General features: G+C 36.7%; 1 protein-coding gene across 2 annotated transcripts in view; it reads left to right on the top strand.

Moving 5' to 3' along the window:
- Positions 1–26,754, top strand: part of RAD21L1 (RAD21-like 1 (S. pombe)) — a 27,630-nt gene extending 876 nt beyond the window's left edge. The window contains exons 1-15 of one of the 2 annotated variants that reach the window (XM_008582747.1): positions 121–165; positions 1,764–1,939; positions 3,473–3,602; positions 5,138–5,231; positions 7,739–7,845; positions 10,987–11,157; positions 11,799–11,894; positions 12,823–12,936; positions 15,162–15,388; positions 15,626–15,728; positions 16,331–16,335; positions 16,555–16,674; positions 18,741–18,836; positions 21,179–21,253; positions 26,523–26,754. In XM_008582747.1, coding sequence (XP_008580969.1) covers positions 1,796–1,939; positions 3,473–3,602; positions 5,138–5,231; positions 7,739–7,845; positions 10,987–11,157; positions 11,799–11,894; positions 12,823–12,936; positions 15,162–15,388; positions 15,626–15,728; positions 16,331–16,335; positions 16,555–16,674; positions 18,741–18,836; positions 21,179–21,253; positions 26,523–26,711 — 1,671 coding nt within the window. In that variant the 5' untranslated portion in view covers positions 121–165; positions 1,764–1,795 and the 3' untranslated portion in view covers positions 26,712–26,754. Of the gene's footprint in view, positions 1–120; positions 166–1,763; positions 1,940–3,472; positions 3,603–5,137; positions 5,232–7,738; positions 7,846–10,986; positions 11,158–11,798; positions 11,895–12,822; positions 12,937–15,161; positions 15,389–15,625; positions 15,729–16,330; positions 16,336–16,552; positions 16,675–18,740; positions 18,837–21,178; positions 21,254–26,522 lie in introns of those variants that run through there. The other variant, XM_008582748.1, reaches the window with a different exon arrangement.

The raw sequence follows: 26,754 nt of genomic DNA, 5'->3' as shown, positions 1-26,754 counted from the left end.
TCGGCCGCAGCGCGCCGCTGGCGGCAGGAGGCGCCGAGAGCCGAGCGCTGCTGTCTGACGTGCGGCCCGGCAGACTTCTCTCATCCGCTGCTCAGGCGTTCCTCGCCTCGGACCCAGCGCTGAAAGTAGGACGCAGCCCGAGAGGCTGGGTGGACCCCCATGGCTGTAGGCGGGTTGGGCGATGGGGGCCGCGGCCACCCGCCTCCCCACACGCGCCCGCCCCGTCAGCTCGCGGCGTCGAGCCCTGAGGGCCCGGTCTGAGGAGCCCGCCAGAGACTCAAGGCGCGACCCCCGTCTCCTCGCCCCCGTGAGGGGAGGCAAGAGAGACTTGCGGTCACCCCTCTGGCCTCAGTTTCCCTCTCTGAGCACCCGGCTTTGAGTTCTGAGGAGTCGTCTGTGGAGGGAGCCCTTGATGTCCCTGACCCTGACGGCCGCGTCAGCCCTTCCCAGCCCGGGACAACCCCCTTCTTGCTCCCCTGAAGGGGCTGCGCCTCTTTTCTTGCCTCCCTCTGCCCACTCCAGGGCATCTCCCCCCCAGCCCCCGCTCTGCTTTCTGCCCCTTTCTCCCGCCTCTGCTCCCTCTTCGCCCACCGCCATTACCCTTCCTTGGGCCGGTTTCCACGAATTATCCCCGTCCCTGGCTCCTAGCTTTACTTTGCGTGAAGTAAATTCAATCTAGAAACAACCTCCAGGACTTGGGGTTTATGTGTGGATATATGGGGGGGGGGAGGTAATATGTGCTCAGGAAAATCAATGACTCAGGAATATTAAATCATAGGGTTCTTTTTTTAAAGTCCATTACTTAAAAAGTACACCTTTTAGGTACGTCACACCCCTAGGAGCAATTTAAAAAGATGAATTGGACTATATTACAAGATACCAACACAGCCACAAACCAGAAAGAACGTGGAATCAAGGCAGGGCACAAGCTGGAAGCATTAACATCTCTAGCTGTGCCATGGGGGAATGTGGTTTGGTAGATGGCATAACCTTTGATTTGATTCTTGCGGTGGAAATAAGCATTGATCAAAGTTTACCTGTTTTTAATTCTGTGGCTGGCTTTGTTTTTATGTTCATTTTGGCTCAATTTTCCCTTCGATCAGAACTTTAAGTAGAAAAGAAGCAAGCTTCCATAGTGGCACTTTAAGATTCCATATATGGAAGCAATAATTTGATTCTTCTCTAGAAGTCAACCAAAAGTGCTATAACACCCCTTCTCGTTTTGGGCTTAATAATAGAACCTTACGATGTTATCAAGAATAGTAAAATGTGTAGAAATGTGAATTAATTACTTGTCTTTGTTTTAAGTGAAGATTTTCCCTTACCATTCTTATTTCAAAACATTTAAATTCGATTCTTGTTTCCTTCTTGCCTTCCTCTGATTGTTTTCATATAGGTAGTTTCTTGTTTTCATCATTTTTCCACTTTATGGTCCTTTCGAGTTCCATTATTTTAACTTCAAAAATTAATGTATTGTTGGATAAACCAGAGCATCTTGAAGAGAACAGTGTGAAATTCAATACCTGCATCTAAAGCAAGTGTGGGTCACAATCTACTAGAGCTCTGTCATTACTTTATAATTTCATATTCCAAATAAGGTTCTCTTCTTTATAAGAAAATAATTCGAATTGAATAATACATTGAATTAGAAGATAATCTGAATGTTATTTTATAGAATTAATGAGAAGCATTTTTGCTTGCTGTTAAACAACACTGAAAGTTTTTGTAATCAAATTTTAAATATCTTTTCATGTTCTCTCTAGTTGATTAAATACAACTAAGGAATACAGGCAACATGTTCTACTCACATGTGCTAATGTGTAAACGAGGGCCATTGGCCAAAATATGGCTTGCAGCTCACTGGGAGAAGAAACTAAAAAAGGCTCACATATTTGAATGCAATCTAGAGATAAGCATTAAAAAAATTATCTCACCTAAGGTATGTTACTGATTAAAATGATCGTTTGTTTTTGTAATGATTTCTTGGAGAGGAAAGGAAATAAAATACATTTATATCATGAAGTATATTTCCAAGGAAGTTTTACTTTTCAAATGGTCTCTCTTAATTCCTATAGCATTTATTGTCTGAATATATAAACATATATTGGTTTCTGTTGATAATTGTTTTATATATTTATCATAAATAAATTGGACCCTGAAAGATAAAGGCCAAGTTTTATACATATTTTGTAATCCTTTCTTATTCTCTAACAAAATACTGTATACATAGTAGGTACCTAAGAAGTATTTATTAGAAAATAGTGAATGAATGAATGGGGAGGGTAGAAAGATAGGATTTTAAAAAATGTGAAAACACATCATAAACAGTAAAGTACTGTGTTCATTATAAAACACTATAAAAGAGCTATTAAAATTTGCACTATTTTAATGCAAAATATTATTATTATTATTATTATTATTTTCTTTTTTAAAGATGACCGGTAAGGGGATCTTGACCCTTGTTTTGGTGTTGTCAGCACCATGCTCTCCCAAGTGAGCTAACCGGCCATCCCTATATAGGGATCCGAACCCGACGCCTTGGTGTTATCAGCATTACACTCTCCAAAATGAGCCACGGGCCTGCCCCCAAATATTATTTTAATGTTATTACAGTTAAGTATTTTTCTGCTTGAGAGAAGAACAATTATAATTGAAAGCCTAATGTGTGTTAGGCAATGGGTAATTTAGCTTATTTGATCTTCACAACAACTCTGTGGGACTGGCTTCGGTTAGCCTCAGTGAAGTGTGGTAGTTAGCATGAACTTTTGAGTTGGACAAATTTATGTTTAATTCCTGCTTCATCACTTAATAATTGTATTACTTTGGGCATAATACTTAACATATCTGAGTTTCAGTTTTTTCTTCTGTAGGTAGAGGTTGTTGTCAAAATTAAATAAATTAATGTATGAAAAGCTCTTAGAGCAATACTTGGCACAAAATAAGTACAGAATAAATTGCAGCCATCTTTATTAAATTGAAGTTCAGGGAGGTTAAATGACTCAGCAACTGAGCCAAGACTTGAACCCAAGTCTACCTGACTGCAGAGTTTATATTCTTCCCAGAATACCAATAATAGCATAATTCATTTTTTTATTATTTTAATTTATCAATATATGATATAGTTGATCTTCATGTCCCTTTACCAATTCCTCCTTTTCCTCCCTCCCTCTCTCCCTACCCTGCATCAACATCATATCTGTTCACTTGTCTTAACAAGTCCAAAGAATTGTGATTGCTGTGTCTTCTTCCCCACCCCAAGCATAATTCATTTAAATGCCACATTATCTTCACTGAATAAGAAAAAAATTAATCATTTACAAGGTTAGGTAAAAGTTAAGTGATTGACTTTAAATGAGAATATGAAATGTTTGCTTTTTAATGAGAAGAAATTCTTATGATTTCAGTAATTTTCAAAGAACAGGATTTATGGACCTAATTTTCATTATTCTAATACTTTAAAAATTATTGAAAGGTGAAAATTGCACTTCGAACTTCAGGACACCTTCTTTTGGGAGTTGTTCGAATCTATAAGAGGAAGGCAAAATATCTTTTGGAAGATTGCACTGAAGCACTTCTTAAAATGAAGATAACATTTTGCCCAGGTATACATGCAATGTTGATTTGTCTCACTCTTCTTGGTTCCCTTTTGCATTTTTATTTTGGGTAGGTTCTTTCAATTGACAACATTGTATAATTCCAGGTGAGTATAGTGAATGTAAACTTTGTTTTGACTGAATCTAAGTTTACATGGTTAAGTATAAATCATATTCTTTCCTGTGCTTTTTTCCTATGTTTGCAGGAAAAGGTTATGCTTTCCAAAACTTGTAATGTTTCTGCATATTTATGTAAGGTATATACTTAAAGCCACCACATTTGTGTAAGAAACTCTGATATTTTATTTTTAATGGGTCATTTAGTTTGTTACATCTGCTTTTACCTCTATGAGAGAAATTTAGAAATATTGTGATTGACAAAACATATATATCAATAATTGTCATTGTTTTCAGAATTCTTTGGGTCTCTAAGTAGAACGCTGTTTATGAAATATTATCAAAAATCCCTAGGCATTTTAAAGTGCTAGAGATTTATATGTGTCATAAATGTCATGCTTTCAAAATTTAATTTACATAGCCTCTGTTCCACTTTTAAGACATTCATTGTTTTCCACCTTGTGTTATGATTATTTAGGTACAGGTCTTGCCTCTGTCACTAGTTTTCAAGCTCCTTAAAGGCAGCGTCTTTGTCAATTAATAAATCTCTTATAGTGCCTGTCTCAGTGTCTTGCCCTATTCCCTCAGTTGATATTTGTTGAAGTGGGATTGACAGGTTTTTCTTTCTTCCTCACTTAAAATATTTGTGGAATTTTAGGTAGATTTATACTCATATCAAGTATAGTTCATTTGTTCATTTATTATTTCATTTACGTATTCCACAGATATTTAATGATCCTCTGGGAAATAAGGACAAACAAGATGAATAGGGTACCTTTCAGTGTGGTGAGAAAATCAGATAATGAAAAAGTTTCAAAAACGTATTTCAATAATTATAGATTGTGATTGTGCTGCAAAGGAAAATAAACAGAGCACTACAACAGAAAATAAAAGAGAAGTTCACCTTAGCTAGGATAGTCGGGAAAAGCCTTTCTGAGGGGATAGAATTTAAACTCAGACTTGACAAATGAGAAGAGCCCAGCCATGTAAAAAGACTGAGAGAAAAGCATCTTAGGCAGAGAGAAGTGCAAGAGCAAAGGTCTTGAGGTGGAGAAATGCTTGACCTTTTCAGGGAACAAAAAGGCTACTATGGTTAGAATATAATGAGTCAGGAGTGTCATTAGATGATGCCTGATAGGTTTGTAAAGCTACAGAGGCTCCCATCAAAAATTTGGATTTTATCTAAACGCACTGGGGAAGTCACTAAACGATTTTAAGCATGGAAGTCATCTGATTTGATTGCTTTTTAAAACTATTCCTCTGGCTGCTTTATAGAGAATGAACAGCAGAGGGGCAGGGGTGGATACAGGGAAACAAGTTAAAGAGACTAAGCAGTAGTCAAGTAAGAGAAAATGGAGATTTAGTTGAGAGTTTCTTATTTTATATAGCATCATTCCTTATTGAATGTGGTTTTTGATTCTTTTCAGGACCGGTTGACCTTCCAAAAGAGAATATTGAAGCAGCTTACAATGCTATCACATTGCCAGAAGAATTTCATGATTTTGACACCCAGAATGTGAAGTAAATTATTTTATTTTCCTTCAATTTGATTTTCTTGATATTTTATTGTTTTGATATGTAGATCTCATGAAGGCAAATAAAATGTAGTTAACTAAGTACACATGCAGTTGACAAAGACTTAAGTTTAGTGTGAAATTTGAAAGTACAGCAAAAATGTATCATTATATTTATTGAATGCACAAGGGTACTTTGAAAATTTCATGGAAAAATATAATTAAAAAATAATACAAATATTTCCATGAACTTTTTGAAACACCCTGTAGTCTGCAGTTTTGACATTATATTCGTCTACTCATTCAATAAATATTAATTGGGTGCCTTCCATATGCCAGGCACTGTTCTAGGCATGGAGGAGATAGCAACGAATAAAACACAGCTCCTAGCCTCAAGAATCTTACATATTAGTTTGGGTAGACAGACAATAAACAAATAAAAAGTAAACATACAATATGCCAGGAGATGATCAGCATTGTGAAGAGAAATAGAAAATAAATAATGGATGGTCAGGAAAGGCATTTCTGATAAGGTAAGAATAGGAACTAAAAGATGTGAATGAACAAATCATTCTAAATGTTGGGATGAATGTTCCAGGTAGAGCAAGTGGAAAGGCCGTAGGTGGAGCACATTGTACATTTTCAAGGAACAGCAAAGAGGCAAGTGAGACTGGAGTGGAGAAAATCAGGATCTGAGTGGTAGGAGGTGAGGTCAGAGAGAGAGCAGGAGGTGCGGATGTTGTAGGGTGTTGTAGGCTACAACAGGACTTTACTCAGGGAGGAAACACAGGAGGGTTTTAAATAGAGGAGTGATTGGATCTGACTTGATTTCAACATGTTCCCTCTGGCTACTTACTATAAAGGGGAGAGGGAGGAAGCAGAGAGCCTGTGAGAATATTTGAGAAGATTCTTGCAGTGATATGAGAGAAGATCATATCACTGTGATCAGTTCTCAGCCTTCATTTTATCAAGGAGGTAATGTCAAACTATGGATATATTTGGAAGGCAGAGCCAACAGGATTTACTGATGAATTGGATATAGCTCTAAGAGAAAGAAGTGAAAGATGACTAAATGATTTTGGGCATGAGAATAGAGTTACCATTTAATGAGATTAGGATAACTAGGGAATGGCAGGTTTAAGGGGAACAGAGAGAAGGAAGTAAATTAGGTTTGGGGCATAAGCTTTGAGATAACTGTTACACATCTGCTGTGGTCTGAATGTATGTGTTCCTCTAAAGTTCATATGTTGAAACCTAATCCACAAGATGCTGGTATTAAGAAGTGAGGCCTTTGTGAAGTGATTAGGTCATGAGGTCATAGCCCTCATGAATGGGATTAGTGTCCTTATAAAAGAGGCCTGAGAGAGCTTCCTTGCCCTTTCCACCACATGAGGACACAGAAAGAAGGTGCCATCTATGAGGAACAGGCCCTCATCAGCCACCAAATCTGGTGGCACCTTTATCTTGGACTTCCCAGCCTCCAGAACTGTGAGCAATTTCTGTTGTTCATAAATTACCCAGTCTAAGGTATTTTGTTATAGCAGCCCAAATGGACTAAGACAACATTAGAGGGAAGTAGGTAAGTAGTTGAATATACGGGTTTGTAGTTCAGGAGACTGGTCTGAGCTGGATATATACATTTGTAAGTTGTGAGTGTATAGATGGAATTTTAACCGTGGGACATAAGAGATCCCCAAGCGAGTGAGTATAGATTTAAAAAGGAGAGAGAGGGAGAGAAAGAGAGATCTGAGGACTGAATGTGGAATCATACTGAGTACTTAGTAATCTGGAGGATTTGAACAAACTAAAAAAAGAGACAGAAAAAGAGCAGAGAGGAAGAAAATCAAGTGATATCTCAGAGACCAAGAGAAGAACATATTCTATAAGGAAGGGTGTTGTTGTAGTCTGTTTGGGCTTCTGTAACAAAATATCATAAACTGAGTGGCTTATAAACAATAGAAATGTATTTCTCACAGTTCTAGAGGCTGAGAAGTCCAAGATCCAGGTGCCAGTAGATGCAGTGTCTGATGAGGGCCTCCTTCCTGGCTCATAGATTGTAATCTTCTCACTGTGTTCTGACATGGTAGAAGGGGCAAGGGCCTCTTTTGTAAAGGCACTAATCTCACTAACGAGGGCTCTGCCTTTATGACCTAATCACTTCCCAAAGGCTCACCTTGCAATACCATTACCTGGATGATTAGATTTCAAAATATGAGTTTCAGGAGGACACAAATTCAGGCCATAGAAGGAGAGAACATCTACAGTATTTCAAATGCTGTTGGTTAGTGCAAGTAAGATAAGGACTGCAATATAACCATTGGATTTGGAAACCTGGAGATTATTTGTATATGGGTACATATAATAAACTAGTGTTTATAAATAATACTATGGAGAAAATAAAAATATCCTTTATTTTTATAATAAAATTTATTTTTTGTTTTAAGTTTTTTCACTATACTGCAAAATCATTGTGTTCTGTTCACATGTTTTTCTCATTCTTATATTTCTCAATAGTGCTATTGATGTTTCAGAACACTTTACTCAGAACCAAAGCAAACCAGAAGAAATCACACTTAGAGAAGAATATGACAATAATCTACTTTTCCAAGCTGAGAGCTTTGGTGAGGATATTTGAGAAATCAAAATTACAAGTCATAATCAATTATATCTACATTTTTGTATTGAAACAATACTAATAGAAATACCTATAGAATGAATATTTTTATGTATGCTGTAAATGTAATCCCCAATAAATTTTTCCTTGCCTTTTTCTAATACAGATGTCAATGCCAATATTCAATACTCATTCTTAAGGTATACTTCCCTTCTCAGTGTACAGTCACTTATTGAATACCTACTGCATGTCACTGTTATCATCGACATGGGTGGTACCAAAGTTTAAAGAAGCAGTGCCTGCCTTCGAGGAGGTTCAGGCTGAGAGAGAGACATGGAAATAAACCATTGCTACAGTTAATATGGTTTTATATGTATGCTGCATACAATGCCTTCAAAATATCATATTTCCTCTAGTAAATGTAGATATCAATTGCAAAATAACATTTTAAATCAGCTTAGTGGTGAGGAGGAGGAAATACTTCCACACTAATTGTACACATTGATTGTGAAACAGAAACTGATTTTTAAAATGTTAAAATCTGCTTAGTCAAAGTAAGCGCACTTTAAAATTGAAGTGATATGGTGTAGTTGAACTATATAGTATTTGTTCTTTTTTCTTGCATCTATCACTCTTTGTCTTGTATCACAATATTTCTACACCTCATGTATTGGTCTGCAAACTCCATGAGGGTAGAATATATGTTGTGTTCATTTTTGAATTTTTTACAGTGCCCAAAATAGTGAGCATAGGAGAAGGATGGCCTAAATTTTCTTAGGTTGGGGAGGGGGAACAAAGAAGTAATGCTTGAGGGCCGGCCCGTGGCTCACTCGGGAGAGTGTGGTGCTGATAACACCGAGGCCCCGGGTTCGGATCCCATATAGGGATGGCCGGTTTGCTCACTGGGTGAGCGTGGTGCTGACAACACCAAGTGAAGGGTTAGGATCCCCTTACCGGTCATCTTTTAAAAAAAAAAAAGAAAAGAAGTAATGCTTGAGCTACACCTCTAATCTCAACTTCTCATCCTCCCTGTCCTCCATAACTCTTGTCTGTGTTTCTCACAATCTGTGAAGAAGGACCAGTTTTATAATTTTTGTCAATTTACAACCTGTCTGTATTATATTTTACTTTTGTAAAATACTTTGAGTAGCATAGATTTCTTACTGGCTGTAACCCCAGACTAGAAACGTAATACACTGGCAAAGAGATGATTATATTTCCTCTTGCCCAAGACACTCTTTATAAATTTCCCTGTAAATGCTATTACTCTTCTTTAGGCCTGAAACTTTAGGATTACTTTCAACTGTGCTCTCTGTCAGCTTCATACTAGTGCTGATTTTTAAAAAAATACTGAAATGTCTCTTAGATTTTCTTCCTATTTCCTTAGCCACCAAAGCCAAGAGTACTACAAAACCCTCCTATAAATCTTCTTTTGGTCTCTTTTCATATTTTGTACATCTCTGCAAGAGCAATTTTCTTTAAATTTTTTTTTCATATAACATTTCTTCTGCTTAAGTGCCTTGGGTCCCTATGACTTACTGTGTCATACATCTCTGCCTATCCTCAAGGCCCTTTACCAATTTGTCACTTCTTCATTTTATCAACTTTACGTGTTTTACTCTTAATATTAAATATTTGCTCTAGTCAAGCAAACCTTTTACCATCCAACCAATACAGTTAAGTTGTTCACAGTTCTGCATCTCCTTATACAATTCAAAAAGGTGGGAAGAACTTGTTCTTAGTAGACTGATAGACCTGGGTTTGAATCTGGACTTTTTCTGTTGACTTGCTATGTGATACCTGGCAGGTTGCCTAATCTCTCTGAGCCTATTTGGAAAGTTGGGATACTACTAGCAACATAATATGGTTATTTCCCTTATTCCCTCCTTCAGTCCTCTCCATCAATATGTGATTTCTCTTCCCTTCAAAAACTACCTTGACCCTAATGTCCTCATAGAAATGTTTAATATTAATCTATCCTATTCTGGATAACAGTATAAATCAAAGGCAATGATTTTTTAAATTTCTTTTGTGTAATCTCAGATTTTTGTGGTGCTCAATTCTTAGAATATAGTGTATGTTCATAAATTTTTATATTGTTATTTGCATTTTATTTTATCTTTTTTTTATTGGTTATGAATATTCATGGGGTACAAAGCTGATTGTCACCACTCTGTACATAAATGTTATTCTCTGAGTGACCAAAGATGATTTTTCTTTTGGGAGCTGTCAAGCTGCACCTGGATGATGTGAACGTATTCTTAGTTCTTTTGAACAAGTCTCAATCTTTTCTGTTGAGCAAGTCTTTAGTCCAGCACAATGACGATTGCTTTTTTTTAAGCTCTTCTTTTCTAGAAGATATAGGTCTATAGAAGAATTGTCAATTTGAGTGATACCTCATTATGTTCTTTATTGTCTAACACTAACATAGGTTGTCAGAGGGAGGGAAGAGAAGACGAACCTCTGGGCCAGCCCGGTGGCGCACTGGAGAGTGCGCCGCTTGGGAGCACGGCGGCTCCCGCCGAGGGTTCAGATCCCATTTGGAGACCGGTTCCCGCTCACTGGCTGAGCGCGGTGAGGGCGCAACACCGAGGGTTGCGATCCCGTTGCTGGTCCCCGGTACGGGAGCGACACTGAGGGTTGCGATCCCGTTACCGGTCAGTAAAAAAAGACAAAAAAAGGAAAAAAAAAAGAAGACGAATTTCTGATTTTGAGGGTCTCGGACTCAAGGACCTAGAGATTAGAGATTCAAACCCAAGAGAGGGAAAGAATGTGCAAGAGCTGACTTCTGGTCCCCTGGAACTATCAGTACAGTGTAGTGGCTATCAGACACAAGCTTTGGAATCAGAGAGAGCTGGGTTCAGATTCTGGATCTGACATTTATTAGGGCGTGACTGTGTGCAAGTTACAAAACCTTTCTGTGGAAGTGTTCCCTCATCTGTACAGTGAGTATTGTAATAGTATCTCCTACTATGTCATAAAATGCATGTAATGACTTCAGTTAAATAATTCAAATAAGTTTTTCAGCTTTCATTGTCTTCATCTATAAGATGAGGCAGGATTATACTAGATGATATCTGAATTTTCTTCTAACTCTAAAATTCTGTTCCTATGACTAACTTAGTATTAATGATACATATTTATTTAGGGAAGGAGTCTGAAATTCTCAGAAGAGATAGCTTCTTTGATGACAACATACGAGTGAATTCCAGTGGTCCCTTAGTTGAACATAGTTCTGTATGCTGCATTGGAGAAACATCTCTGTTCTATGACAGTGGAGGTGGATTTGGAGATGAAGGAGGTGCAGGAGAAATGATTGGTATGCTATCTGGTCATATAAAAATCAAATATTTATTTCAATTAAATCACTACAACATATTAATAATAAATCTACATCAAACTAAAATTTCAGATATGTTTCTGTGTCATGTAGGTCAAAACAATTTTTTATACAAGTTTTCAAAGTCTATGTTATATTTAAATATTTACGAAGGCCTAAGTAAATAGACATCTGTTTAAAAAATTTTCATAGAGGCCGTGAACTACTGATTGTTTTTACTTTTACAAATTCCTAATTTTTGGAGGGGAAGGAATGAGGTTAGTATATTCCTCACAAAATAGAATATATACCAGACAACATGGTTTTCTTTAACACAAATTGTGGGACATCTATTCAAAAGGATCTTTCCAGAATTCTTAATCATTATTTTGTATTTACATTGTGATATTATCATAAAATAATCATAGAAATAAGGTAGACAAATTGGGAAATCCAAATGCACATATTTTAAAGATTGTCTATTGACTGTTCATATCAAGTCTTTTTTTTTAAATTCTCTAGTTCACATTAAAAGTCTGGTTTTCCTTTCACAATGCCTTGCATAAAGTAATGTTAATAAATGTTTAGTGAACAAATAACAGATTCAAATCTATATGACGAAAGTTTACTGTATTTTCAAGACAATCTATTGCAAGATGATCAGGATATCCTGTTAGAAGACCTGCATTTGAACAGAGAAATTTCCCTGCCTCCTGAGCCTCCCAGTTCTATAGTGGGTATGTTGAAATTTTCCTTTGTGGAGTAAGTGGACAGATGCTTATATTCAAATTAATCCTCAGAACTTCTGAGTTTATGTAACAGTATATAACAGTGAAAGATAATAGAGAAGGTTGTCTGTCAAACTCTCCTAGTTTGATACTAGACAATATAGAATAGGAAGTTGTGTTCTGAGAAAGGTAGAATGAAGGGTGTTTGACCAAGATTGGGTTTAGTATGAGAGCATGTTTAAATACTCTGCCAAAATACTGAGCTTTTGAATCATTCAAATAATGTATGTTACATGATAAGAAAAAATTATTAAATACTGTAGTTTAACAATCTATACACAACTTGAGATAAATTACAAATGTGGGCATATTTTTCCCCACTTGAAATTCATACAAAAGTACCTCAGATGATTTGAAGTCTTTTAGTCTGACTTTTCTTAGGAATTAAAAGTACGATTAGCCCTGTTTTGATTCTTCACAATTTTCGATGTTATATTTGTTTTCTAATACAATAGTAGAAATTGAAAATGTGAAAAGAGTTAGGCAGTAAAATTTTAGTTATGGTTCTTTAGGAGTAAACTGATAAGTGACTTAACAGAATACAAACCTTTCAGCAAACATATAGTCAAATTTATGTTAGTCATTTATTGTAGTTGTGACCATTTTCACTTCTGCTATGACCATAGCTCAGACTTAGATGTCTCATGGGCAAAAGAGGATGATGATACTTGACTCACCCGAATTCTGTGGGTCCCAGACCATATAATCTCTAAGTTTCTTCAACTCTATTTAATAGATGATTCTAAGAATTCAGATGTGGCTTCAGTTAGCAACATAAATCTTCAATTTGTTTATCTTTCACTTTAATTCTCATGTGGTCCTCTTGCTTGCTACATAACCATTTTTTCATAATTTCTTTTATGGCGATGTTGATTAGTAGAACCAGATAACCCTGAGTGTATATGTCTACCTGAAAAAGAAAAAATGGATGAAACAACATTATTATCAGATGAAGAGGAAGAATTTGCCCTTGACCCAATTGATGTTTCAGGTCAGAGGCATTCATGTTTTTGTTTTTTATTTTTAATATGCTATCTTACTTACTCTGAGATATCTAAATAATCTATGAAATATTATAGAAGGTAATCAATCTAGTAATAGCATTGTAGTACAGTAGGAGAAGAGTGTGGAAGAAATTTGAAGTGATCCTTTCATTATATTTAGTTCTGTTCAAACCATATATATTGTTTAGGAAACTGGAAAATTTTGAACTGAGTTCAGTTCAAGAAGTTATTGAGCCATTACTCTGTGTGGGGCACAGGAATGAAGAAGACATGGTTCCTACTTTTAAGAAGCTTACAATCTGATTAGGACATGCAAGTCAATATAATATAAGGCATAATGAAAGGATCAGAAGAGAGGCACTATGTTTTTAGGAATAAATAATAAGTGTGAATCTAATATATAACTAGATCCTTTAGGAATATCCTAGTTTTAAGTATTATGATTGGTATGAATTTCGGTCTATTAAGTCAAGCGTGCAAGAAATAAAGCATTTAAATTTTTTCTTTACTGAATTCAACTCTGAACCTCTATTCCCATGGCTGGCAGGAAATGGAATCTGCACAGCCTCCCTATCTTCCCTGAGACATGTAGTGCCAAAGTTTGGGGGAGGTATATGGGATGTAGAAGGGAACCCCTGGTCATCAGCCACACCAGTTTGTGGTGCCCTGTGTCACAGCCTACATAGTGTCTGGGATCATTCCACAACCAGCCCCTCTAGGATTTGTCATGTTCCTGGGATTTTACAGAGGCACATCAGTAAGCAGGTTCTTCTTCCTTCTAGCTCTGTCTGATCTTAGATCTTCACCCATTCTGGGAAATCTAACCCTCTCTCTCCTTTTGCAGCTTTACTAAAGAAAAGCTTGACTTCTGCTTTCTGCCTGGTAAAATTCCCTAAAGGAGCTAAATCCCATGGACTTATCTACCTACTTGGAATTTGTATATGAATTTCAGTGGAGGAGGGAAAAATACACTGGACAAATACAAATTAATGTTTCAGAAAGTTATCTGGCTATATAGGCATTTTAAGGAACCTCCGAATTGGTTGACATCCCTCTCAGTATAGCCTCTGCTGTACATTTCCTCATTTGCCCATTTAACGGATCAACTGAGGCCCTCCTAAGCACTTTCAAGCAACACCTTATAGAATGTATCATATTGGCTGCCTAGGCACTCTAGCTATGCAAAAACCATGTAAAGCATAATTTTCAAAGGAGAGGTGAAGGGGGATTTTCTTCCCAATGCAATTCTATAGGTTGTATTGTGTTAGACATTTCTTAGATATGCAGTGCATAAAATATCATTTTACAAAGCCATATAACCAATCTGTGAAAATACATAGGAATAAACAAACAAAAGCGTTTTTCTATACTCTCACTCAACAACAATCATTGCAGAAGACAAACTTCTGTGACCAAATGTGTGGGAGTTTTTCCCCACCAGCAAGCAGGCAATCAGTTCTGCAGCAGACACCAACTAGGTATACTCTAATTCAATTCCAACATCATCTGCATTATCTACCTGGAGGTAGGGTCAGGTCCAACAGGTTGAGGGCTCAGTCCCACCAGACTGTCCACACTTCAGACACTAGTCATCATAAGTCCAGGCCTCCAGAACTTCTGACCGACCAGCTTCATGTTGAGGTTCCCATGAGCCCCTCTCTGGGTTTGATTTATTTGCTAGAGTGGCTCACAGGACTCAGGGAAATAGTTACTTACATTTATGTTTATTATAAAGGATATTACAAAGGATACAGTTGAAGAAATGCATTGGGTGAGGTATGGGGAAAGGAATGTGGAGCTTCCATGCCCTCCCTGAGCTTGCTACTTTCCAGGAACCTCCATGTGTTCAGCTATCGGAAAGCTCTCTGAACCCAGTCCTTTAGAGTTTTTATGGAGGCTTCATTATGTAGGCTTGATTGACTAAATCACTGGCCATTGGAGATCAACTTAACCGTTAGTCCCTCTCCCCTCCCAGAGGTTGTGGGGGTGGGGCTGAAAGTCCCAGCCCTCTAATCCTGCCTTGGTTTTTTCAGTGAGCAGCCCTCATCCTGAAGCAACCTAGGGAATGTCAGTCATCAGTCAACTCATTAACATACAAAAAGACACTCTTATTACTTTAAAGATTTTAAGGATTTCAGGAGAGGGGTACAAAGACCATATATACATTTCATAATATCCCACAATCACATTTGTGCCTATTTCTTATATTTAGACATTGCTGAGAAAAGGAAACGCAAAAAGAGGAAATTGCTTATAGATCCAATCAAGAAGATCAGTAGAAAAACTATGCATAAACAGCTTACTTTCTTTATGGACACACTCATGGTTTTGGAACTTGCACCTCCTACCCAAAGATTGATGATGTGGAAGAAGAGGGGAGGAGTGGATACACTTCTGTCAACTGCTGCCCAGGATTTGATTCATGCTGAACTGAAAATGGTAATAGTATCCATCCTTTTACATGGGTTATATATCTGGTTATAAATAAATAAATGTATATTTATATACATATATACAACAGAATTTAAACTTGTGAAAAAATACTCCCTCACTTTTGAATTAATTTGCTGCATGTGTGTATGAATTATAGTTTTTACTTTTCAACATACATGCTTGTGTTTTATTGAATTGCTTTACTAGTACGAAAACAAGAAACAAAAATGTATATTTTTACAGTTGTTTACAAAATGCTGCTTTCTGTCCTCTGGCTTTAAACTTGGAAGAAAATTGATTCAGAAGAAGTCAGTAAGGAAGGAAGTGGGAAGCCAAAACATAGTAGGTAAGACTTCCTAATTCTGTTGATGTTGAGTGGAATGCTGTGGAAACAAAAATTTCATTTTACTTTTTAAGATGAAGATGGGATCCAATTACATATTTACAAATATAAATGCTATATCTAGAAGAATATTTGAATTTAGAAGAAATTGTTACTTCAGTATTGAATTTTTCTGCTTTTTAGTTTAATGTTTGTCCCAGAGACTCATTAAAAGTATATGTACTATGTGGACCATTCTTACTCTTTCCCACCTTCCCTATCCCCAAAGGCAAAACTCACAGCCCTCAAAAAAGAAAATCTTTATGTCAGGATAATGTTTTACTTTAAAACAATTAACATGAAAAATCAGGTAGGGTTAAGAAAAGCACTCAAGCAATACAGTTAACCTGAGACAGAGATCACTTAGAGGGTACATGGATTATTAATAATCACTGATTATTATTGTGACAATTATAAAGTAATAATAAAACCAACTTATGTAGTGAGTGAGCCTCCACTTCCTGATCACCCTTCCTGAAGGCATTAAAATCTGCTGAATAATATACCAAGATGGGCTTAAACTCCATGTTGTCTGGTGAGTGAATGTGTGAGAATGAGTGTGGAAGAGACGGTGGCAGAGGACAGGAAGTGGAGGTGATAAAGAGCCAGACGAAGGGAAAGGGAAGTTTAATATGTGAGACTTGGGGAGCAGTAAGAAAGTGTGTGCACCCTTTGTTTAAATTCCTGGATTCTAAGTTGTCCATCAGAAATTTTCTTTTATAACAACCATATTTTGATTCAAGTTTGAAAGGTATTTTGGTGAAATCTTTACCTCCTTGATAATTCAGAGGCCATGATGGAAGAGCCAAATTCCCAGCAAGAGTTAAGCCACCCCCAAACTTCGAAGAATATAATTGATGGATCTATGTGTAGCTCTCATGAGGATAGCAATAAAAATATTAACTCTGAGGTAAGTTAGCCAGAGAGAATCATAAACATATTATTTTTCTGTCAGAGATATAGTGAAGGAATGTTGGGTTTCTGGTATATCTTCTTACATTTATAGTTCATATTTCATCTTATGTTGTTCTATAGTTTCTTTGTTAAGTAGCAGTACTGCAGAGTAAAACATGATTTTCATCTGCAGCACAATATGCTCTAGAAGTTTAGGATAGTGAATCACAAGATAAGTTAGTTTTATACTGAAATAGTATTTTGCATGATACCTTAAGTTAATGATTGTACTTGAATCTAGTTATATGCCGAGAATTTTACTAAACTCCACATTCAATATATCATGGAGTCTTTTGGGACTCTAGCCGATAAACCTGTGTTTTGTTTCTTATCATAAATTCACCCTTCCTACCTCTGGGAATAGTATGTTTTAGACCCACCAATTACCTCGGCCTTGAATCTGAAAGACTTAAAGATCCATGACCAAAACAAATTTTTTTTAAAGTTTTTATTTGAAGACATAATTTTTACTTGAAGAACACAGTTAGTTGAAAACATAGTTGGAAACAATGTGCTTTAAAATATTTTCCCAGTTGTCACCTCATTGGTTGTACAAATGTAAATATTATAGCTACACCAGATAAAAATAAACCAGTGCTTTTCTGGTGTGTTCCATCATCAGTGTATTTGGATAACCACTCAGGGAATTCAGAGTCAAGCCACACTGAAACTGAATGCACTTGGAAGGAAAGACAGTTTCACAATGCATTAAAACAGAATGTGTTTGACTAAATATTTGATAATATACTGGATATTGAGCTTCTGGGTTGCCAGTACTACTCTCTTCCTCATTTGGGCTCAGGCATTTCTTAGAGTGCACCTACTGAAAATTATGATTAGGTGAACTTGTTTGGTTTATGGTTTTTTGAAAGGAAAATATAACTGCAGTTATCATAGACAAATTAACAAAATAGATTTTTCCTATGTGCTTGAAGTAGAGAGAAGGAAAGAGATTGATGTACCAGTTCTTTGAACCTTTACTCCTTTACCCTATGCTTATGCTTTAACCTTCAATTCCATTCTTATTCTGTTTCCAAAAATTGTGAAGAAATGTAAATATAGTCAAGTATGGGAGCAGTCAGTTTGAAGGGATAGGAAAATATTGATTCTGATTAATCATTTTCAAATCTTCATAAAACAGAATTTTTGTATATAGTAATTGCAAAACTGAGAGTATCTGAAATGTAGAGTATTTGTGGAAATTAAGAGAAAAAAATATGATGTCTCCACAAATGTGTATATTGAAGAATAAATTGCGATTCCTTTTATTCACTAAAATTTTAAGAAGCTGAAGTGAAAAATCAAGTAAACTATGTTAGAGGAAACTCTTAACTTAATCAAGATCAGGGATGACAGCTGAGGAATGAAGCTTGGAAACAGGCTGAAGATGAAAAGGGCTTTTACAGCAATGAAAAGGGGAGGAGATGATGGGGAATGGAGAATTTCTGGCTTTGTCTTTTTTCTTCTTCCTTTATGTCTTTTTTTCCCCTTCCAGAGGACACCATTTTTCTTCCCTGTTTCCTGTGACAGCTCTAGCAGTGGTGGCAGGAATCCTGTCATGGCCCTGAGTAGGGATATTTATATCCCTTTCCTCTCACTCTCACTCCCTCAACCTGCCCACTGCAGACCTCTTTCCTATGCCACCTGGTACTGGCATGAGAATAGAGGTAGGGGACTGGGGATAGATAAAAATGCCTCAAAGGAAAGTAATCTCAGAAGCGCAGCAGTAGAGACTTTTGATATGAGGTCTGCAGTGGAGAGGGAAATAGGAAGGAAAAGGATAGGAAGCAAGAAGGGAAGGGGCATGTAAGTTCTTCATTTGTGAGAGGCGTATGGAAAACAGGAATATTTAAGTTAGGGACTGCCTATCCCGGATATCTCAGAAAAAATATTTTGAGAATGTGGGTAGTATTTTTAAAGTTTGAGAAATGAGCATTCATGTGATTAAAGCATTTAACATAATTAGATTGTTCCTGTGATAATCACTAGCAGAATTACCTATCTTTTCCTAATTTGCTTTAGCAGGATATTGTCGAAATGGTTTCTTCAGCTGATAAGGAATCATCTTTAAGGAATGCCTTCTTGGCACAAAAAACTGAAAACTGTTTGCTTGAATTGGTAAATATATGTGTAATCCTGGGGATGTTCTTAAAAACTTTGTTCCTAAATATTTTTTTTGTTGTTGTTGTTCCTAAATATTTAAAACCTTATTTATCTAAAAATTTGTTTTTAGAGCTTTCATATTGCTTTCTAAATTTATAACTTAAATTCATGGATCTCAATAGAGATGTTTATGAATAGTTTGATAAAACAGATTACTCTGACTTTTTTATCTCTAATTTATTTTGAAACTTCAAATAATTTTAAAGGAAAGTATAAGATTTTTATGCTTATTGAAGGTAGTGACTGGTTTTAAAATGTTGAGAATCTCTGTTTTAAGTTATTCTTATAGTATCTCTAGAGAAACAAATCTATATTAGGGTTATGGCCTAGGGCATTTGAAATTTAATTTTATTTAACAAAAAAGTGTGGGCCTTTTTTCCCTTAACATTACATAGCTCAAGTCCTATATCTGTACAAGACTTCTCAGAATCAGAAAAAAAATATTGTCGGCTCAAAATCCACATGTGGATAGCAAAGCCAGAAGTAAAATCTGACTCACCTGACTTCCTGTTACTGCCTTATTTCTCTGGTCCTTGCCCCAAAGTACTGAAGGTATTTTTAAGATTGTAAGGAATTTTAGCAAAAGTTTTAGAGTAAATAGTATCAAAACACCTATTAATTCCAGCTGTTAATTTGTTTTTAAATAAATTATCATGTAATGAGTTTCAAGACTATTATACTGTTTTTTCATACATGGAAAACAGACTGAATTCTCTGCATAATCTAGGACAGAATAAATAACCTGAGCTTTTTACCTGAAACATCCATACAGCTGAGCAAGAAGTGGGTTGGTTCATTTTCACCATTCTCTTTGCTTCTATAGACACAGGTTATTTTCATACATGGTCTAGCAAAGCACAACACAGCACAAGTTCAGCTGTTTTCATAATCCGCTGGGCTTTCCACACAATGGATTCAGCTGCAGGGTGTCCAGATAGATCAAATGGACAGGCTTTAGCAAAATGCACAGACTATTTCTTCTGAGCCCTTTTCTGGTTAGTTTAGTTGTGCATTATAGGTAAAGCTACCATCTCATGGATCTTTAACAAAGAGCTTTTTACATTTCAAAAATAGCATTTGTGTATTTAACAATAAAATAAACATTAGTAAGTGGGTAAACTCATTTATCCAAGGACAGACCAGAAAGGAATAACCATAAATTATAGCTGGAGGGATTTGGAATACTCTTCAGAATAAAGTGACCATATTTTCAAATCAGTCTCTTTGGGATGTAAGAAAGGATACAGCATAGGCAGGACCAGGAAGCTGGTATAGCTGGTGGAAATGGGGATTCAGTAGTTCCCGGACTAAGTCAAGGAGTCCCTTTAACCTCAAATGATTTAAAATGTCATGCAGAATATTCTGGAGCTTTTGTAATTATTTTGGAGTATATGAAATTGAAAGCACTTTTAGGAAGTTTCTGGGCTCCAGAGCTATACATAAAGGTTAGATAAACGGTGGACATGTGGTAAATGTAACACGGATACCATTGGGTTGCATGGTCAGAGCTAGCCTATGAGAAATTATAAAGTAGGTCAGATTTGTGCCACTTCCCTTCCCCCTTTGTAGGTGTGCGCTTTTATCAGATTCATCAACACCTTACCTATGCCTAGTTTCTGTTCTTGGCTCATCAAGTGTTATTTGGTAAGGGATTAGAGTGAGTTATTACAAAGAGATTTCAGCTTTGCAATTTTTAAATATTAAGGTATTTCTGAAGGTGGTTAAGCTTTAAAGACTGAAAAGAATAAATCTATTCGGTAACATGACAAGCTGTGATTTAATCTTTTTTGGACAAGGCACCCTCAAAATTTGAAAAGTTTCTAACCCAATTGTATACTAACTATTAAACACTAGTTATTTTTAGAGCTTCTGTATGACCAGGTAATTTCAGATAAAGGCCTTTACAAGGCAGTTTTTCTATAACTTTATATTTACTCCCGAGTTCAGATTGACCAGAACTAGGATAGTTGTAGCCAAAAGTGGTTGTCTTTGCTAACTTTACTTTTCAAAGTAAGGGCATAACACCCTGGGATGCATTACCAATAAAGACTGCAGAATCTCCTACTTTGGAGCCCCTTATTAGAATATAGCCTGAGCAGGATAACTGTAATCCTGTGTAGGTTGAGCTACATTTGTATGTTAGTCTTATTTTATTATCAGACTATAAGATCTTTATTTGGTAGGACCCAGTGTTATAGTTTTGTTTCTTGTAGCAGCTAACACTATGCTTGGCCAGTAATAAACGTTTAATAAAATTTGCTTAATTGGAATATTTTATTTATCAATCATTCATACAGGAGTCATCATGGAATGAACAAAATATTGAGGCAGAGAGGTATCAAGGAATACTTCAGATTTTAAATTGTTTACGGGTAAGATGGTAGGGTTTGTCAGCCCTATTTTTATTTTTAAAAATAAATAAAATATTGACTTTGAGCTTCTAGATATTAATGAAAATGAAAAAAAAATCCTTATGTTTTTGTTGAGGCCAAATTTAACTAGAGACATGATTTTAAGTGGTATACCCAGGGCTGAATATAGGAATTTGATTTTGCTGCCTGCATATTCTAAACAACTTTGTACCGACATTCATGCCCCCAGACATCTACTCTGTGTACCATTCTTGTTTTTAGCAGACTATCAACTAATTCTCAATGTAGAAGTAAATTAATAACAGTTTGAGTGATAACTCATGTAATTTTTAAATTTAACTTATATTTTTATCCAAATATATATGTACATAATTTTAAAATTTCAATAGTACTATGCTATAAGACTGAACAGAGAAGACAGAGTTCTTTATCTTATCCCTAAGTTCTCCCCACGAGAAACAACTATATTAAGCTGTTTCTTTTAGTATTTATGTCCATATTTCTAATTAACATGTTTTTACTGCTCTTTCTTGATATTTCAGCTTAAAATCTTATCTATTGACTTCTTTTTTGACAGAAAATAAAAATCTGGCTTATTTATGTTTCCCACCCCAGTTATACTTTTAGCATAGTGTTCAGTGTTTACAGTGTTATAATTGTAATAGTTATAATATAAGTTTAATTGTGACAGAGAGCCAAAATATCAGTGGCTTAAAAAAATAGGAGTTTATCTCTCTCACAGGTAAAAATACAATCTGGTAGGGTAGCTAGGCTCACAAAGTTGTCAAGGATGTAGGTTCCCTTTATCTTGTTTTCCTCTTTCTCAAGATCTGAAATGGCTAACTACCAATTATGTCTGCATTCCAATCAGCAGCAAAGTTTCCTTTAAGGGTACAATCCAGAAATTGTGTGTCACTTTTCACATTTCATTGACCAGCACTTAGTCACCTGCCGCATCTAGCCAGGAAATGTAGTCCTTATTTGGTAACCGTAGGCCCAATGGGTATTAAGGGACAACTAGCAGTTGCTGCCACAAAGCCTATGTAAAACCTAGTTCACATTGAAGCTTTATCGTGTAGTTACATTTCTTTTCTTGTCAACTTTATGGATGTTTTGTTGTTGTTATTGTTTAGTTAATCAATACCTCATTTTTTCCATTTGCTTCATGTTTGTATATCAATCCTTAATTATTCTTCCAAACTTTCTGACAATATAATAAAACTCCTTTTAGTATGTTCAAATGCATCAGTTGATCCATCAGTTCCATTTTTTTAATTGAAGAAATCCCTGCTGGAACTCATCATTCGTTTCTACTCCAAACTAGTTGCTCTTTAGGTCTGCTCCACAGTTTTTGTCTTGGGACATTCCTTTATCATAAACATGGGCATTTCTTCATCTCCTTCCTATACTAGTTACTCTGTTTTATGGTGCTTTGATCTTCCTTTATCTTAAATTTTTTGGTGGTTAACATTCTCTCATGACTTCCTGAGATAATGCATAAGAGGTAGAGACCCTGCATACGAGTCTGAAAATTTCTTTATTTTACCTTTAACTTGATTGATTTTCTCTGGACATAGGTTGAAAATGATTTATCTCAGATGTTGAAGGCTTAGTAATATTTCTAGGATTCTTGTGTTGTTATTGGTAAGTCAGATGCTGCCTTGGTTCATGATCCTTTTAGGTGAACTTTATTTTCTCTTTGAAAGCTTTTAGATCTTTTCTCTATCCCTTGTGCTCTGAAATTTCGTGATGGTGTGCTTTGTGTTTTTTCCTTTGTTGTGCTGAGCATGTAGTAGCATTTTTTAATCAGAAATTTCATGTTCTTGAGTTCTAGGAATTTTTTTTTTGTCTTGGACTTCTTGTTATGTGTTCTCTCTTCCTGGAGGGCCTATGGGTCAGATGTTGGGGTCTCCGGAATTGCTCTTCTAATTTTTACCCTTTTTTTTTTTTTTGGCAGCTGGCCAGTAGAGGGATCCAAACACTTGACCTTGGAGCTATAATATCAGGCTCTAACCAACTGAGCTAACTGACCAGCCCAAAAGTGAATTGATTTCTTTGTTTTAATTTTCTTTTGGTGGCTGGCTGGTGCAGGGATCCAAACCATTGACCTCAGTGTTAACAAGGTGGTACTCTAACCTACTGAACAACCAGCCAGCACCAACTCCTTTAATTTTTAAAAAATCTTTTATCCCCTATATTAATTTTCTTTGTCTTTGTGTTTTTCTACTCTCTAGAAGATTTCCTCAACTTGTCTTCCAGTCTTCATTGAATTTTCATTTCTGCTTTCACCCTTTTGTTTTCCAGGAGTTTTTTCTTAGTTATTAACCATTCTTTTGTTTTATAGCATCCTAATCTTTTAATTTAATTATTAGTTAGTTTTTTAGCAGCTTTATTGAGGTATAATTAACGTACAATAAACTGTGCATGTTTAAAGTATAGTTAGATAAATTTGAACATAGGTATACATCTGTGAAAGCATCACCACAATCAAGATAGTGAACATATCAAAAAGTTTCCTTGTGCCCCTTATGAATCCCTTGTCCCATCCCTCCTGCTGGTCTCCCCTCCCCCATCCCCAGGCAACTCTGATCTGCTTTCTCTCATTATCATCCTAATCGTTTTTCATGGATGCTGTGTCTTCTCTTAGCTTTCGGAAGTTATTGCTTTCTTCTGCTTCCTGCATTCTCTACTTAGTGAGTCTCTTGAATAATTTTTTTTTTTTTTTTTTTTTTTTTACTCTTTAATATTAGATATTTTACCCAAATGCCTGGCAGATTTTGTTATCTGTTTTTATTTAAGAGTGAGAAACCAAAAAACTGATGGGAAGTTATATGGACATGGATGAGGCTTGTGGTTTCACTATAAGTGAGGTAACTGGGTGGCGCTCCCCACCCCCCACCTTTTCTCCAGATGCCATTATCTTAAGGGTTTTTCCTTAGAATGGTCAGTTTCCCCAGAGTAATCTTTAAATCTATTGCCCAGGACATATAAGCATGATGACAGTGGTTCAGGAACCAAAAAGGAAGTAAGGGAGAGGCTGGTTGTCTCACTGTTCAGAGTGTAGAATTTCACTTAATCCCCAGGCTGTGGTATGACACTTCTCCACCGTCATCCACAGTGCCAGTGTCCCAAGTCCACAGTCTCAGTGATTGGTATCTCCAGAAAGGCAACTTCTTGCCTCTTGCTATATGAGTAGTGGTCTCTGGTTCTGTGAGGTTGTGGAGTGGACAGAGGGTCTAACTGCTCCCAGGTAGATTCTCAAGGAATTCTCCTGCTTTCAGCTTCGCCCTTCATCCCGTTTATTACACACTAATGTCTCCAATTCCTGAGCCTTTCCAGGGTTCTGTATCTTAAATTGGCTTGCTTTTAGCTGACTTTTCTCCATGCTGGCACTTAGGTTTCAGCTTTCTCTACTCTGTTAAGTCAGTTATGTCTTCCACTTCCTTTCTCTTTATCTCCTTCCTTTATCGCTTTTTATTCCTTTACCTTGATTTAGAGGTGTTTCTGAAAGGAACAGAAATGAGCACATATGTTTAGTCTTGCATATTTGTCCCCTCAGGGTTTTTCAAAAGAATTCTTCAAAAGAAACTGTCCCTGCTCTCTGCCAGGGGGAAAAGCCACCCAATCCACATCGTGTCTCTCAAGGGAGAGAATAAATGAACGCTGGGTATGCCACTTCTGAAAGGTTGTTGATCCTGGGCCACACCTTTAGTTAAGATAAAGCATTTATTAATTTGTTAAATGTTACAGACTTGCAAAAACTTGTATATGGTATTTCTAAAAATACTTCACAATTATCCAAGCAGTACAATACTCACACGAATACTGGGCCGGCCCTGTGGCTCACTCAGGAGAGTGCGGTGCTGATAACACCAAGGCCAAGGGTTCGGATCCCAGATAGGGATGGCCGGTTAGCTCACTGGGTGAGCATGGTGCTGACAACACCAAGTCAAGGGTTAAGATCCCCTTACCGGTCATCTTTTTTTTTAAAAAAAAAAAGGAATACTGGCCAATATTCACTATGTCTAACTAAAAAACTGTATTTCTCTAGGAATCTGATTCCAAGTTCTAGTCTTCATGAAAGGTTTTAGTCTTCGTTCATAATTAAATTCTTTATTGTACCTCAGTTATTTCTAGTAGGTACAGAGGTGCCATGTGGTGAATCCAACATCATCTGTGTGAAGAAACTGAAATGTTTACATGGTCATGTTCCCCTGCCACTGAAACATACACATGTGCTTCTACATTTACCACTAGAGTTATAGTCACTCCCACCCCCAATACCTTTAAGGAAAAAAGGCCTGATAAGTTGACCATTTTCATTGTATTTGAAGCCTTCTAAAGTCCTGTGGGTTTTTCTCCCTGCACAGCTAAACTAATTGTACTTTTCCACAGAAGCCATTTATGTTAACATCAATTTTTTAAAATTAATTAATTTATTTTATTTTAATTTACCAATATACATTAACATCAATTTTTTTTTTTTTTTTTTTTTTTGTCTTTTGTCTTTTTTCTGTGTCCGGCAACGGATCGCAACCCTCAGTGTTGCCCCCGCACCGGACCGGGGACTGGCAACGGGATTGCAAACCTCGGTGTTGCTCCCGCGCCTCGCTCAGCCAGTGAGCGGGAACCGGTCCGTATGTGGGATCCGAACCCTCGGGCGGGAGCGCCGCCACGCTTCCCAAGCAGCGCACTATCCAGTGCGCCACCGGGCCGGCCCCAACATCAATTTTTTATTTTTTTTATTTTTATTTTTTGTCTTTTTTTGTCTTTTTCCGTGTCCGGCAACAGATCACAACCCTCAGTGTTGCCCCCGTACCGGACCGGGGACCGGCAACGGGATTGCAACCCTCGGTGTTGCCCCCGCGCCTCGCTCAGCCAGTGAGCGGGAACCGGTCTGTATGTGGGATCCGAACCCTCGGGCGGGAGCGCTGCTGCGCTTCCCAAGCAGCGTACTATCCAGTGCGCCACCGGGCCGGCCCCCAACATCAATTTTTTAAAAGACCTAACATTTGTATAACACATTATAAATTCGTATAGCACTTTAGAATTCTTTTGCATTCATTTTCTTATGAACCAAGCTTGTGCTCAGAGACCTATGTTGTTTTTATAAATTTACTAAAGAGTCGTTTGCATTTCTTTATTTAAGGATTTCATAGTCAGTTATCAAAAATATCAATATTTTATTGTTCATTACACATCCTCAGCCTCCTTTACTTCTAATGATATTGTTTCCCTTTTATTTTTTCTTTTCTAATTATTTTCCCAGGAATACAACAAGATGGGATGGCAGTCCTTTAATCTGATGAAGCTTAACAGAAATAGTAACCAAAAACAAGCATCTATCAAATTTTATGGCTTTCTTGTCCTAAAAAAAGATCAGGCTATTGAGCTGAGCCAGAGTGCTCCCTATGCAGATATTATAGCTACGGTGGGACCAATGTTCTATAAAATATGAAGAAAATCCACAACATAGATTCATGTCATCACTGGAATTTCTG

The sequence above is a fragment of the Galeopterus variegatus genome, unplaced genomic scaffold, assembly GCF_000696425.1.
Source record: "Galeopterus variegatus unplaced genomic scaffold, G_variegatus-3.0.2 Scaffold2715, whole genome shotgun sequence".
In the NCBI taxonomy this organism is placed as follows: Eukaryota; Metazoa; Chordata; class Mammalia; order Dermoptera; family Cynocephalidae; genus Galeopterus; species Galeopterus variegatus.
Note: the sequence above shows the minus strand (reverse complement) of the source record. Positions and strands in the feature narration are given on the sequence as shown.